The following is a 15,247-nucleotide window of genomic DNA, read 5'->3' as shown; positions in this document are numbered from 1 at the left end:
CCAGTGGCCCTGCTGCAAGTGGAGTTTCCCCAGGGTGTTTTTGCCCAGAGGAGCTGCAATGCTGCAGCTGCACACAGCAGCCAAAGTACAGCAACATTTTGCTGGTGCCCTGTGGGGGAACAAAGAGCTCCAGCACGCCAGGCTTGTGGGAGGAAGGAGAAAAGGAGCCATTCTCCTGTAAGCTGGGAGAGGGAGGGGAGGAGGGGCAGCCTGTCTGCTGGCAGTAGGGAAACTGCAGGGAAACTTGTGCTGAGAGCGCAAACAAATCTCTCCAGCTCCTGCCGCATGCTGGCAAATGCCAGGTGGGTTCCAGGCCACCGCGCAGGGACCCTGGCCCTCTGTGCTGCTCACGCTTCCCAGCAGGCAGAAGCAAAGCACAGACCAGTGCCTTGGATCGAAATCCTCAGTGAGGCTACGTGCCTGCCTACAGCCCAGTGCCAGAGCTGGAAGACATCACTGAATGAAAATGTAGTTCCTCAGTGCTTCCTCTCTCCATTTTCAACGTCTTTGGGGTGTATAACCATAAACCGTGGCAGCAGATGCTGCAGCCACCAAGGCCCGGGAGTGCGGGGAGGCGGGGCAGGGACCCACTGCTGTGAGTGGGACCTGCGTTAGCAGGTCAAGGCCAGAGGGACACCCCCCGCCCCTGCCTGGGCTGCGTTCCTGCCAGGAGAGGACCAAGTCCCTAGGAAGCTGCCTTCGAAAGCGGAGCACAGTCCCACAGCAACCACGCCGGCTGAGGTGGCGGCAGGGGCAGGCACAGGCTCTCGCTTCACACAAACAGCTTTGAAGAGCAGCTCAGTGGGAAGCAGCAGCCCAAGCGACGTGCACAACGCCTTTCCTGGAGGATGCCTGCTCAGCGGTAGCAGGAGACTAGGCCAGTCAGACATGGGGTTTTGCTGGTTCCCACCACCCCACAGCGCACCCAGCAGGTAGAAAGCACTGCTCCCAGTATGCCTATTTGAGTGGCAGTGGCTGGGAAAGCCAAACAACCTCAGCGAGCAGGGAGGAGCAGCAGCTGAAGTTCACTGGACAAACCCCCAGCCGGGGTCTCCAAAGACAGGCTGGGCACTGATGTAATACCAGTGCTGCAGCCTCTGCTGGGACATGGGCTCCACCTCTGCTATCATCTGCTCTTGTAGAGGTCATGAGCCCTTAGGAAGCCTTCAGAGAGTCCTGGTGCTGGGACTGCTCTCCACCTCAATCCTGCGCTAAGCCTCCCCATGCTATCCGGGCAGCCAGGCACCCCATGTCAGCCTTTTGGCCCTGCCCTCCCTTTGCAGGAGACCTGCTGGACTGACAGACCCAGCACATAAGGATGAAGATACCTTACAGAAGAAGAATTTACGCCTTTTAAAGACATTAAGACCTCCTGAAGCCAGTAGCTTTCAAACTGTGAATCCACAGCCCCCAGAGGGAGAGAGAAGGGGTGCTCAAGGATATCTTTTAGCATGTTAAGGGACGGTAAATTTGCCCTACAGGTCCCTGTGCCCTCACCGGAAATAAAAACCAAAATTTGGTTCATAAGATAAAAGGTTCAAAACAACAACTTTAAGTGTCTTATATATGATTGGATGCTCAGCTACCAAAAAGAAAACAGTGCTTTTAATGAAGGAGGATTCTCATGGCCGGGGTATGTCCTGTACAGAGGGCAACAGCTCTGCAGCCCCCGGGAAGCAGCATGATGACGGCTCCTTCCCCAGTGTGCCCTGCTTGTACACCATGGACGATTATTGAATTGTTAAAATTTAATAATTTTAACAAATTAACCACTTCGGCTCTTGCTTCACTATGGAGTTAACCTGGGCTCCTGCATGTCGCAGAGCTGAAATTCAGCTGGCGAGGACAGTTAGCAGCTGAATGCCTTGACTCAGCAGTGGCTTTGTGCCCAGCCCTTCAGACTTCCCCAGCCTTATTCCAGAAACTCTCTGCTGTGGCTAAAAACAGCTTTAAATTGAAAAGGGTGGATGGGAGGTAAGGCGGTTGCACACAGCAACTTCCCACCTCAACAGTTGAGCATCCTGCTGCTGGTCAGACCTGCTGAGGTATGCAGGAAGCAGGAATTTGATTTCTCTCCTTTGAAACTACTGTTTTCACAGGGCTTCCATCCAACACCAGGGAGAAAAATCCCACATCCCCACAGATTGCTAACTTTCCGGAGGATTTCTCTTTCCATAACCATTTCTCTTCTCCTTCTGCCCCTCTTCCACTGCTTTGTGGAGTCACCTCTTCCCAAATGTAACCAGTCCCTCTGGATTACAGCCCCACTCTGACCCACCACCAGAACTGCTTCCACTGGTGGAAGCAGTTGAGTTATCCCAGTCCAGAGCTTGCTGGACAGGGATACACATCACGAAAGCCACCAATCATCTGGAAACACCACAACCTCAACCTGCTCTCCTGTTTGACGTGGTCCCTCTAGACAGGAGGATGCTGGAAAGTTGGCAGGTGCGTGCAGAGGGGATGGAGGAAGGGCTTCACCTCCCTCTGACCCCTCAACTGCTGGAGACTCGTGTCTCAGCTCCGCTTTCAGCTGTGCCACTGCCCACCTGGAAGCAACAGCTGGGTGAAAAGGATGCACAAAGTCAGTGTTTGTCTCTCTCTCACTTGGCTCACTCCTTGTCCACTTGATCTCCCTTTCACATGCCAGTGGTAGGGCTGGGGCTTGTAGAGCAGGCAAGAGATGGAGAAGGGCTGAAGAACAAGACCCAGCAGTGACCTGTTTTTGTTGGTGCTCCCAACACTGGTAAAGGGATCTGCACTGCAGGAAAGCAGAAGGAAAGCTCTGGCTCAGCCCAGGAAGAACCCCGGCATTGGCAAAAGCAGACAAGGGCCTAGAGATAGATTGATTCATGGGCTGTCTAGCCTCCTCTTTCCATTCCCAAACACTGCCAGAACAAAGGACTAAATTCATCCTTTGCAGTTAAACTCAGAGCTCCACAGACTGCAGTTGGCTGTGGCCCCTGAGAGTGGTTTCACATTTTGGGGTCATGCAAGTTAGGTGGATCCTCTACCCATGCTCCAGAGGAAAATCAAAGGCATGTTCCCTTCACTGCCACCAGCTGCCACTGGTGGGGAAGCCGAGGCGAGGGACGGGGAGCAGGAAGGGTCCCAGCCATGGTGCCACGAGAGTGGCTGCTTGGCTTGGCACCGAGCACACTGACCAGTACTTTTTCTTTCCCTCATTCCCGCCTTTGAGCCATCCATCACAAAAAGCTGCCTCTTTTTTTTTTTTTTCCCCTCCGTTCACAGCCTGGCTCCCTTTCAAATTCCCGGAGAAAAGTATTTATCTGCTGGATGAACGATGACATCCGGCCAAACCCCAGACACGCCATCACGTCTGATCCAGTCCAGCCATCTATCACAGCTCTCATCTCGTTATTGGTAAGCTGGCGGCCTGCCAGCACTCGGGGCTCGGGAATGGGCTCCCACCAATCTCTCCAGAGGAGAGAGTCAAGGACTTTTATTAATTAGCATTTTGAATTGTAGCTAATAAATACCCCTCGGGCATTCAGACTGGGATAGGAAACACAACAGAGACGTCCTTGAGATGCTGTAGCATTTTGCTGCTGGAGGCAAATGGACAAGAGTCACCTGCTAAGTCCTTCTGCATGCTGCGAGTTCACTGCTCCTCCCCGGAGAGGAGCAGGCAGTGGAACAGAGCATGACCCACCACCGGATTCAGTGGTACATCACCCACTCGCCCATCCAGCACTGCAATGGCCAAACGCTCACAAACACATGGCAATTTTGCAGTGACTGCAATTTTGTGCCCAGGAGATGCTCAGCAGGCCTGCAGGACACTGCGGGATGTACCTGAGGATGGACCCCGCAACACCAGCACATGCCTGGGTTTGGACTTCAGGCTGGTGCTGCTGCTGCCCTTGCCTGTTGGACCCAAACCAGGGAGACAATGAGGGACATGGCACTGATCACTGCTTGGCCAGATGGCCAGGAGCTACAGTTTCAAACACAGCAGAGCTGCACTGCTCTGGGGCTGATGCTCAGCACCCAAAGGTCTCTACATCTGAATGTTCTCCTTGTTCTGCCCACAACCCCCACCCTGCCTGAATCAGTCTACAAGACAAAATAAAGGTGAGAAAACTGTGTGCAAGACTGAAGTTGCCCTTCAGCCCACCACGTGTGATGGTGCCTCAGCTACAGGCGGGTTTAATAAGCAACTCCCCTTGCAACGCAGCTCATCACCCTCACATGCAGGGCTCCAAGACTCATGCACAGGAAGCCCCTCTATGTCCCAAAACAGCCCCAGGGGCTGTTAATCCCTGTGATGAACCCCACCCAATGTCCTTGCAAGCTCATCTTTTCCTTATGTCTCTTGCTTGCCCCTGAGCTGCTGCCTTCGCTGAGGGATGACCGCCAGGGTGGCAGGTTAAGTGGTGAGCAATAGCTGGGCAGGACAGATGAGAGCACCAGCCAACAGCAAGCAATTAGTTAATGGGCTCCGGGGCCCTCAGACCAATCTCATCAAGTGACAGACAGCTGCAGGAGGAATGATGACAGGCCAAGCAAACAGAGACAGGAGCCAAAGGAGGAAAGCAGGAATGGGGGAAGGGGAAATTAAGAGAGGGAATGAAAAAAATTGAAAACCCAGGAAGAATATATAGTCCACAGAAGCGTAGAGACCTGAAAGGCAGTGTTGTTGCTCAGAGGAGAAAAACAAAATCCCTTTATCTACTTCCACACCCTTCCAATACAGAATGATGTCAAATCAATTTACTGCCTTTCCTCTCACAATTAATCAAGCCTCCTCCATTGCTCAACCTTTGGTAGAGCCGCACATCGAGTCACATGCAGCATAAGAAGAGAGAACAGCATAGCAGGAGATGGAGGCGGCTGCTCAGATTTATGCTGCTGGTGATTAGTAAGAGATGGGTGGCTCCTGGCCAAAGTAGCTCACAGTCACAAGACTTATAACCACACAGAGTTGCGTAAGGCACGCGAGATTCCTTGCAAACGTTCCTTGTTTTGCATGGAAAGACTCTGGAGCATTGTTACGGATGGGCCTTATGGACATGGCTAAGCGAAGGAGCTTTTCAAACAAGGCAGAGGTCGTTACTAACCATGTGAAATGAGGCTTTTCAGACTGACCATGTTTCTGAAACCAGCATTTGTGAGCAGAAGGTGGCTTGGGAGGTGACCAATACTTCATGGGGTCCCAGAGAAGTGTTTCTACTTCCCCGCTGGAGAAGGTTATGCCAGGAGTCAGCTGAGTGGGCAGAGGTGTCCACCTCAAGCTGCACAGCCCCTATTCCCTCTCCAAGAAAACCTCCAAATCCCAGATCTGTGACTTGTGGGGGTACTGTTAATGAATGCCAGATTCTTATGGATACCCCCAAGTTCAAGGCCATTTGTGTTCCATCACCACCCCAATGGCAGCAGCCTCCCAACCAACTTACTCTTTGGGGGGTGTCAAGTCATCAGGTCGTGTCTCAAAGAACTGGAGAACTTCCTCGCACTGGGAGATGTAGGGAGGCAGCTGAATCAGAGCCTGCAGACAAAATAGACACACCGGTGATGGGAAGCATCAAGACTGAGCAAGGAGCCGAGTGTGGACAGGCCCTCAGAGCATGGGGGACTGGGTCACAGCACCGAGCTCAGCACCCACGTGGTTCCTGGCACACAGGAGAGCAGAGCCAAGCTGGAGAGAGCTACCGCAAGCACACACCGCAGTGGAGCCATACCCAGAGAGCCACCAGTTACATCCACCACACCACCTCAGCAGCAACTGAAGACTAAAGGAGAATAAGCAGAGCCTGCCTGGGCCCTGCTTAGCCCAGCTCCAGCCTTTTGGACAGATGTGCCCTCGCAGGGTAAGAGCCACAGGGACATCCAACCCAGCATCCAGCCTCCCAGCCACAGCAGGGTTCACTTTCCCAGCTGTGCTGTGAGCATGGAGCCATCATCCTTGGGAAAGGCTGGGCAATTTATGCGTGGCAGACTCTCAGTGCCATCAGCCCTTGACCGGCACATCCCAAAAATGCTCCACTAGGCAATGGCAGCTTAGGAAGAGGCAAGGAGAGAAGCAACAGAAGGCAAAAGCGTGGACACCAGCTCGCCAGGGCAAGGGCTGGAAGGCTGCTATGCATGCTGTTGAATGGCAGGAACTATAAGCTGCCTCTGCTTTTCTCCTTTCCCTTTGGGGAAGCCTGTTGCAAAAAGATAGGCTTCAACGTTGGGACTTGCAGGGTGAGAGTGTGCATGTCTGTGGGAGCTGGGGGGCAGAGTCTGGGACAGCAATATTTGCCTTGAGCCAGAGCTCCTGTAGGTCCTTTCCAACGTGGGCTGCAGCGAGGGCTGGGCAGGGAAGGCAGGATGGGCAGCTGCCTGGCAGAGAGCCCTGCCCTGCTCTCTGCTCGTGGGAGGGAACGGAGTCACAGGTGATGGCGACTGCAAAAAGTAAAAAAAAAAAACCCATGCAATTGAAAAAAGGGATCATTTGAAATCAGGGAGCAGTGCTGCAGCCCGACCTGGAGCAGATATTTAACCAATTTTCTATATCATTCCCCCTCCCCTCCACTTGCTGTCACAGCAGTCTTGTGAGAGCAGTGTGGGCAAACCGAACCTCCACTCATTTCTGTATTGGAGACAAAGCCACATTTGCAAAGCCCTGGGGTTACCACAGAGATCAGATGTGGCTCCATATTGACCTAATTGCTGGCCCCCAAAACCCCTTCCAGCCATTCAGCACACAGTCATTCACTGCCAGCGCAGCAGGCAGTCAGACCACTAATCATGGGCCAGCTGCAATTGAAATCATGTGAAAGACAGGAGAGAGAAAACTACTTCACTCCATGGCTTTTGGGTCCAGGGAAGGGCTATTCAAAGACGAAGTTTTGCATGGATGCCCTTCCCATGTGGGTACCACTCCCCAGTTCCAGGCATCCCATGATCTACACAATTTCCCCCATGCCAAAATCACGCTGATTTTTTGTGGCCTGGAGAAGGCTCCGTGTCTTCCAATAGCAGGGGATGATCACAGAAAACACCCTATGCTGGAAGGATGAAAGGCAAGACCCACAGTTCATTTCTGAGGACATCTTGAAGGAAGGTCACCTAGAGCTGACTCAGCTGGCACAGTGGTGGCCGAGTCAAGCAGGCCACCCTGCATTCTAGTTGGCCATGGTCTACAGCAACTATGGCCACCAAATCACAAATAGCGTGACGTCTGTCTCACCTCTGGCTCTGCCACCTAGAGGAGTGAACTGGGGAGGGCCTTCAGAACATGGCTTCAGCCCATGGTGTTGGAGCCACAGCAAGTCACCTTACCCACCCTGCTGCCTGCAGTCCTGAGGAGAAAGGTCATTTACCAAAGGCAGACAAGCCTTACTGCATTGAAATCCATTTTCCAGGGAGCGAGAAAGGATTATTCTCTACCAGCAGTTTTTTAGTGGTCCACCCAGTCTCACTGAGGCAGAGCATCACAAGCATCGCAAGTCTTTCCATCAACCCTCCAGCTAACACATTCTCAAAATCCCTTAGACAGGAGGAAGGCAGTTCCCACACCAGTGGAAAGGCCAACAGATGTAGAACACAAAGAATAAACTGGAGAAATGGGAAGAAATTTCAGGCCTTCACTCCCCTTCCTTGTCATTCCTATGGTTGTTTCAAGTCTCATTTGCTGACTGGTTGCTCTTACCAGTTGTTCTGGTTCTTTTGCTGCTTTTCCTGCACCTTACCTTAAATTGCCACATTTTTCAGTATGGCAGGACCTGGAACAGAGCCCTTCAGCCAGAGCACTGCCTTGTGAAAGCAGTGGTTCCGTCCCTTGCTCCTCTCACCTACTTCCACCCTAAATCTCACCTACCTTCTTCCCAGGGCTCTCCCAAAGAATAAAGACACCCTACTTCTCTCGCAGGAGATGGCAAAAAAGCAAAAAGTTTCTTACACGGTCTTCTGTGGGAACTTGTTCACAACATATTCACTTAACCCTCAATTCTCACTCAGCAGGGCCAAGCTGGAGGAGATAATTTGCATTTCTGTTCTGCACCACCACCCTCCAAACATGTGCAATGTCCACCTCCAACAATAAACGTGGCAGTAAGAGTGTGCTGGGACCCTGCGGCTGTGATCTCCAGCACGATGGGCCCAGGAGGAACATCCCTCTGCTCCCGCTGACTCCTTGCTCATTCCACATCTCTGCAGCCTTCGGTCCCACACCCACCTTCAGCTCAGCAGCTTTACGGTTAAGTAGCAGCAACTGGAAGGCCAGGCAAAGTGTGCATGTTATTACTTGGTAATGCATTAACAGGAGGAGGAAAGAGTGGGTCTCTAAGTGGGTCATATAACATCAGCCATTATGTTCCAGTTGTTAAGTCAAATGGATTCATTATATTTTATGCCATTAATGGCATCATCCTGAAAGAAACAGCTGCAGCATCTTATCACTTAGGGACTTTTTCTTTCCCAAAATGAAATTTATGGTTGTGTGTGTCTGTATGTAGCTGGCACATTTTAGTCACTCAGACGACAAGGGGCTGACCATGCCTAGCTGGAGCCAAGTGGTTACTTGCACCATTGGCTTCCCGCACGCTGTATGGAACACACAGGTCCAAGCACACCTTGCACTACATCTCTACCACTCTGCTCTCATCTGCTATCCTGGCCCGCAGTGGTTTTCACCAGCGGCCCCACTGCAGAGCTGTCAAGATGCATTTACTAATTCACCTTTATCCTTGTACTTGTTATTCCAGCCAGGACTGGCTAAGTCTCAAAACCCACAGTCTCTCCCACCATGCAAAGTCCTAGGTCATAGTCACTGCTACACCTCCCGCACCTAAGGAATGCGATGGATGTCTCACCATTTCCTCATCTTCTCCCTTGGGTTTTGCGGTCTTTGCATATGTTTTCAACAGCATTCAAACTGGATTTGGGAGGTACTGGTCCTACCTCCAGACCATTTCATGGCTGCTGCAAGTACTAGTGCACTTCTTTGAAATGATGTGATGTGGCATACTTTATTTGTGTTAAAATAATTTTTTGTGGACTTTAGTATTTTGGTTCCCTCCTACCCCCGAAAAATGCACTAACATCATAATTTGCCTTATACTTAAGTACAGCCTTATATTCTTCAAGAGTATGGGGCAAATCATCTCAGCCTTATCTCTGTTGGCTTCCAATAATTTTCTGCAGGTACAAGTCATCTTACCCCTGTGCAAATAACTGTTTTACCTAACAGTAGCAGGAGTTTATGTCCCAGTTTGGGACCATGCCACCAAGAAAGTGCAGTCTTCTACATAAAACAGCAGGTTTGTTCCAAACAGATAGGAAAGGAAAGGCTTCCCGAGGAACTGAGTCCTTCAAACCTAGTCCTGAACACAATCATTTCACTCCAAACCACCTACCAGACAGGACACTGCCAGGCAGCCAGGTCCTTTCCAGCCCATCTGGAAAGCTGGTTCTGGTTTGCAGCTTGATAAAGTAGAAGAGAAAGGGAAAGCATTGCAGCAGGGTGCAAGCTGGTGTGGAGCTGGGCCACCCTGCAAACACAGCCCTCCAAGCCCTCAGCAGTAATCACATGGAGTGAAAAGTGAATCAGTGTGTGGGCTTTCATCACAGAAAGTGTTTGTTAGTAGAGGATAGCCCACACTCCCCATTCTCCCAGCACTGGCACATCATTATATACGAACAGTCAAACAGGATCGAGCCTGATCAAGATGGGTTCATCTTTGGTTGATGCTAGAAACCTCCCCTTACCTTGCAGTATTCATCAATAGGTATCAGGCGCTTGACTGCAACATCGCGGATGTGACTCCGGCGGAAGAGGATCTTCCCTAAAACAGGAGAGATGGAAAGAGAAGAGCAGGTCAGCACAACGCCCAGGAACGCTCTTTTTGGAATCGTTCTGTCAGGACCTATTCCCTGCACATCTTCTTCTTGCCAAAAGCACCATACCTAAAAAAAAGACAAACCTGTTCTCTCCCACAGATTAAATATCTTATCAGAATAAAGCACATTTAAAGTGGCAAGCATGTTCAAGGAGAGAGAAGAGGAAACAGTTACCAGCAAACTGCATCCCCATCTTCTCTCACCAGCGTGGCAATGAGGGGAGCAGCCCCTATCAAAGCACATGCCTGATACCTCACAGTCTGCTGGCACACAACTCCTGGGTGTACAAGGCTGCTGGCAAATGCCAGCACTCGCCAGAGAAGCCGACGTCCCTGCGGCTGCGGGTGCAGGTGAGACCCTTGTTGCAGGCTCCAGGCTTGCTCAGGGTATCTGGGTCTAGTGTGGGCAGGAGCCAAGCCAGAGGGTTCCTCTCTGCAACTCCTGGGTCGAACTGGTCCTGGAAGCCACAGTGTCGGGACTGCAGCTCTGAGTCAGACCTATAGGATTTTCCTTCCTGTCTGGGGTTTATTTGTGTTCTCCATTAACAGGATCCTCCTGCCACTCCATTTCCTCCCCTCTGGCTTGTGGTACAGGCCTCTTTCCTTTGAAGTCTAATGAGTCCTAAATGCTTCAAGCTGCTTTCACAGAGAACAGCTTCTCTGGCATTTAACAAGACAAAAGCCATTAACAGACAGTGAAACAGATACACATAGAGACTCCGTGATCAAAAGGACCGGTACTGGTAGGATTTCAGACCCGCACAAAGCACCAGGGACTGGCACTGCTTTGCAATACAATCACCTGGAAAATTGTGTTTCGGGTGGTGGGTGGTAGTGAAGTTCCCTCAAGTTCCTCCTGACGTCTCCCATACCACAGGAAAGTCTCATCTTCCAAACCCAGGAAGAGCAACTGACGTGTCTGTCCATGCAATCCCTTCACTTATCAAAGAGGTCACCATGGGGCAACCCAGAAGCCAAACTCCCCTCACAACCAAATACCAACACACCCTCTTTGCAAGCAATGAGAAAAAGGGAAAAGCACTCTGGAGAGTCATGCAGCCCTTTGCTGCACCATGGCTACCTTCAGCCCCTACTGTGAGCTTTCGCTGGGACCACAGCACTGCTGGAACCAGAGGCTGGATGCTACCAAGCTACCTGAGAACAGGACATGTTGAAATGGCCACATGCTTATCACGATTTTAAAACCAGGGCTGGATCTCCCCTCCTCTGCTTCTCCCTGACTTGTCCAGGATCTGGAACATGCATGACTTGTGCAGCCTGCCAATGCATTTTTCAAGCAGAGATGAACTAAGCCAACCCAACTTTGGCTTGCAAGGAGCATGAATCAGAACTTTATGGAGGAGTCAATCTCCTGCCAGGTTCAGTTAATGCAGAATGCCTTCAAAACTGGACTGTCCAAGGGAGCACACAGCAATCACACCCAGTAGTAGCCCTATAAGCCCTCCAGCGAAATGCAGAGGGTCAGGCCAGCTCATACCAGAAGGATTGCTTCTCATTTATGTCCTGCTGACTGTGAGGGGCTGAGACATTCATGGTGGGAAATGCTCTGCTCTGAAATGCATTCCTTCTCGCAGCCTGCCAGAACCAAGTCTGGCAGTCTTCATGATACAGTGAAAAAAAAATACCCCTCTATTCAATCTGTCTTTTAGATTTTGAGGGTGAATAGCCTGGAAACACAGAAGTTGTCTGGAAAGACTGGGAGCAAAAACTAGGCTGAAGCTCCTTTCCTTGCCTTTAGCAATTATTTTACATCAGACAAGCAAATGATCAACCGTTTTCCCTTCGCATCAGCAATCATGGCATATTTGCTTCATAGGTTTCTATTTGAATGATGATTTTTAAAAAGATGAATGGATCACAATAGTTTTGTTGGCAGCTGTAAGGAATAGTTGGTTTGGTTTTATGTCTGCCAAAATTAAATCACTGATGGGTGGGTACATTATAAATGTCTGAAATAATAAGGTCTGGGTGTGGGAATATTTAAATGTTTAACAACGAGATGCTAGTGAATAATAATAAAAAATACATAGTTTTGGGGAATAAATACATCACGACAACTGAAGTGATCTTAAATTAGCCCAGGCGCAGAGCATATGAACCAGCAGGAAATGCAGCTCCTCTCTTGATTTGCTCTAGATCTAGTATTTTTCAACAAGGAAGTTTATTTTCTAACAAAAAGCTGGATTTTAATCAAAATGCCTAATTAACATAATTGCTGACCCTTCAGTGCTGCCAAACACAGACATATAAATCCTTGACTTGAAAGGCAAGAGAAAGCAAGAAACCGCTTCCCTCCTGGAAAGGAAAGATGGGCAACTTGCTGGGTCAGTGAGGTACAACCTTTTCCTGGGCACATTTTCCTTAGACCGTATCTGCAAAATGGGAATAACAGCACTGCCCATTGGAGTTTTTCATGTGGCCGAAGACCATATAGTGCAAAAGAAATGCATGACATTATTGATCTCATATCTGCACCCCTCATTGCTGTAGCTCCAGGGGACAGAGTGAAGGCAACGGTACCCATCACCCACACCTTGTTCTAAGCATTCTCTGCTTTACACATTTTCTGGCTGCCTCCAGGAGCTTGTACCAGCTCAGTCTGGTACCTGCCTTACTGCCCGGTTAATTGTCCGGGTGGACTCTCTTCCTCCTGCCCACAGCAGATAATCCTTCATGCTGAAGGGGTGGAGAAGGCTCAGGATTAGTTCCTCTAGCTCCTAAAGGAAACACAAGGCAAAGAAATGGGCTGATGGGCCAAGGCAAGAGGGAAGTTAAGTTTGAAGACTGTGTTGGATAATTGCTATCCTGGCTTCTTCCAACGAGCAACCTGACACACAGGGACTGTGCAGAAAAGGGCTCGGTCGCTGGCCCAGCTTTGGCACAGCATATCACAGAACCACAGAATCACTAAGGTTGGAAAGGACATTCAAGATCATCAAGTCCAACCGTTAACCCAATGCCACCATGCCCACTAAACCATGTCCTGAAGCACCACATCCACACGTTTTTTGAATACTTCCAGAGATGGTGACTCCACCATCTCCCTGGGCAGTCTGTTCCAATGTTTGGCCACTCTCTCGGTGAAGAAATTTTTCCTAATACCCAATCTCAACCTCCCCTGGTGCAACTTGAGGCCATTTTCTCTCATCCTACCACTAGTTACTTGGGAGAAGGGTAACTAGAAGAAGCGTAACCTAGCTCCAGGCAAAGGCAAGCCGTGCAGAATGGTGAGGAGAAACATCTTCACAGAAAGATGGCAGCAGAAAAGAGGAGAAGGTCTCTGGGGTTTCATTTTCCCCAGTTAAGTTTCCCAGTTGTCTGGACTGAGTTCACTCAGTAAATCTCCAGCATGAGAGATGCAGAGCAACAATGAAGGGGGAGCAATCTCAGTTGCCTTTGTGGTATCTAGCAAGAGCAAGGACAGCCATGATGCAGTTCAGATACTTGACTCCTGGATGCCTGCAAACTCAGCAAAATTTTCTCCAATATGAGAAAAATAACTACCAGCTCTACTTTCTGTTTAACAACATCCTTTGGTCAGACTCACTGTACTCCAAACAGCCTCATAGCAGTGCTCCTGCCCTCAGCCTCAACATCAGCGTGAGGAATACAACGGGGAAGACATGGGAAGGAAGGCAATTCCGCACATCTCCCTGATTAGTGCGGTTTTCCATCGGCTGGTAAGGTCAGTGCTGCTGCAGGCTCCACTTCACCAGCCTCTCACTCTTTCCGCATCTCACGCACTCAGAAATTATTGGATTTTTTTTTTTTAACATACATAATGTCACGCATGAGCAATCAGAGCAATGAGTCTCCCTCCCCGCTAGCACAAGAAAGTCACTGCACAAGGAAGTGCAGTAAAATACACTGTCCTTTACACACACAAAGCTATGAGTAGACTGGACATTTATCATCTGAGAGCATGTCAAGTAAGTTGATTTTGGAAGAAGACGACAGAGATAAGTCACTACTATGGAGTGGTTGTCCTGGCAAGTCTCCCTGTGCAAGAAGTACCCAGACTCCTGGACATGCTGCCTGCTTTTTCTGGATCTTGAAAACCTATTGCAGGGAAAAAATGGTGCCTCTGAGGAGGACAGTAGCTCGAAGACACTCTGTGTACAAGTTACAATTTAGAAAGTATTCTTTCTTCAGCAGAATATACAACACTTTACTCCAGTGAATATATTTATTATACATTACATCAATATAACTAGATGCACCAAAGCATTGAACATGCTTTCTTGCTATACGTCTGCTCCCCCCCTTTCCCAGCAGAAGTTAGGTGCTTTGCACACATCTGCTCTTTAAGCGCAACCTGGCAGCATTATAATTCTCCACCAGCATTTGAAGTCTGACCAACACAACCCGTCCTTTAAAGTTAGAGGGAATAAAACTCAAAGGGAGAGCGCTGAAATATATGCACCTCCTTAAAAAATCAAAGCAAATTAAGTCTCTCTGCATTTATCTTCAGTGTGAAAGCGGGTGGATGTTCCCTGTCTACATCTCCCCATCTATACCTGATGTCACGTTTCATACATTTATTGTCTGGTTAGAGCTGCTGGGGGGAATTAAGCAATGCAGAACAGATTATTAGCGTAGGGTTGCCTTGAAGTAACAAGGATTAATTTAATTTAAAAAAAAAAGGTAAGCTGTCATAAATATTTACATCAAAATTTAATTTCACCACCCAAAAATAATAAAAGTATCCAGCTTTTTATGCAGTGCTTTCCAGAAATCACCGGGTGCTTTATACACAACATGAAAGCAGCTGGGGCAGGCAGAGGACCTCCGCCACAGCAGTGTCCAGGAGAAGACCCCAGTGTCGCCTATCCCCCAAACATCCCAGGAAAGGGCCAGTGCATGAGCAACAGCCCTTTGCAGAGGATTCACCACGGGGAAGAAATCCCAGGGGCCAGTGATGCTAATTCTTGCACTGCTGCTCCTGCCCAGGACCCCCCGCCCCATGAAGGGGAAGCGTCGTGCCCTCCCTGTGCTGTACACGGCGCTGAGCTGACACCTCGCCTGCGGCCCGAGCCAGCTCTGCTCTTCAGAGACTGCTTCCAAGCAACTGAGGCTTTTACCTACCCAAAGAAAAGACAAATTCAAGAGTAACAAAGGAGCAGAAGCCACGTCTTGGGCTCCCCTTGCCAACTCCTCATTGACCCTGGTTTGTTTTTACAGCCAAGCAAATACCAGTACAGGTGCTTCAGCACTGGGGACACACCAGCTGGTTCTCAGAGGGGAACTGCGGAGGTGAGAAACCTAACAAAAAGATCTCGACCTTCCACAAAGCCAATGTCTGACCACATCTGAGGGAATTCTGAGTTGGCAGCAAGTGTCCCATGTCCCCAGCTGGACAGCGGCAGGGCGGAGCAGGGGAG

General features: G+C 49.8%; 1 protein-coding gene across 1 annotated transcript in view; it reads right to left on the bottom strand.

Moving 5' to 3' along the window:
- Positions 1-15,247, bottom strand: part of SH3PXD2B (SH3 and PX domains 2B) — a gene marked incomplete at its 3' end in the record, with an annotated part of 76,574 nt that overhangs the window by 21,511 nt on the left and 39,816 nt on the right. Inside the window, exons 4-5 of the mRNA XM_082006032.1 lie at positions 9,715-9,791; positions 5,418-5,509 (exon numbers count right to left, since the gene is read on the bottom strand). Coding sequence (XP_081862158.1) covers positions 5,418-5,509; positions 9,715-9,791 — 169 coding nt within the window. The remainder of the gene's footprint in view (positions 1-5,417; positions 5,510-9,714; positions 9,792-15,247) is intronic.

This window comes from Phaethon aethereus (assembly GCF_964289735.1).
Source record: "Phaethon aethereus genome assembly, chromosome: 14".
In the NCBI taxonomy this organism is placed as follows: Eukaryota; Metazoa; Chordata; class Aves; order Phaethontiformes; family Phaethontidae; genus Phaethon; species Phaethon aethereus.
The sequence above is the reverse complement of the archived record's forward strand: the minus strand, read 5'-3'. Positions and strand labels throughout refer to the sequence as shown.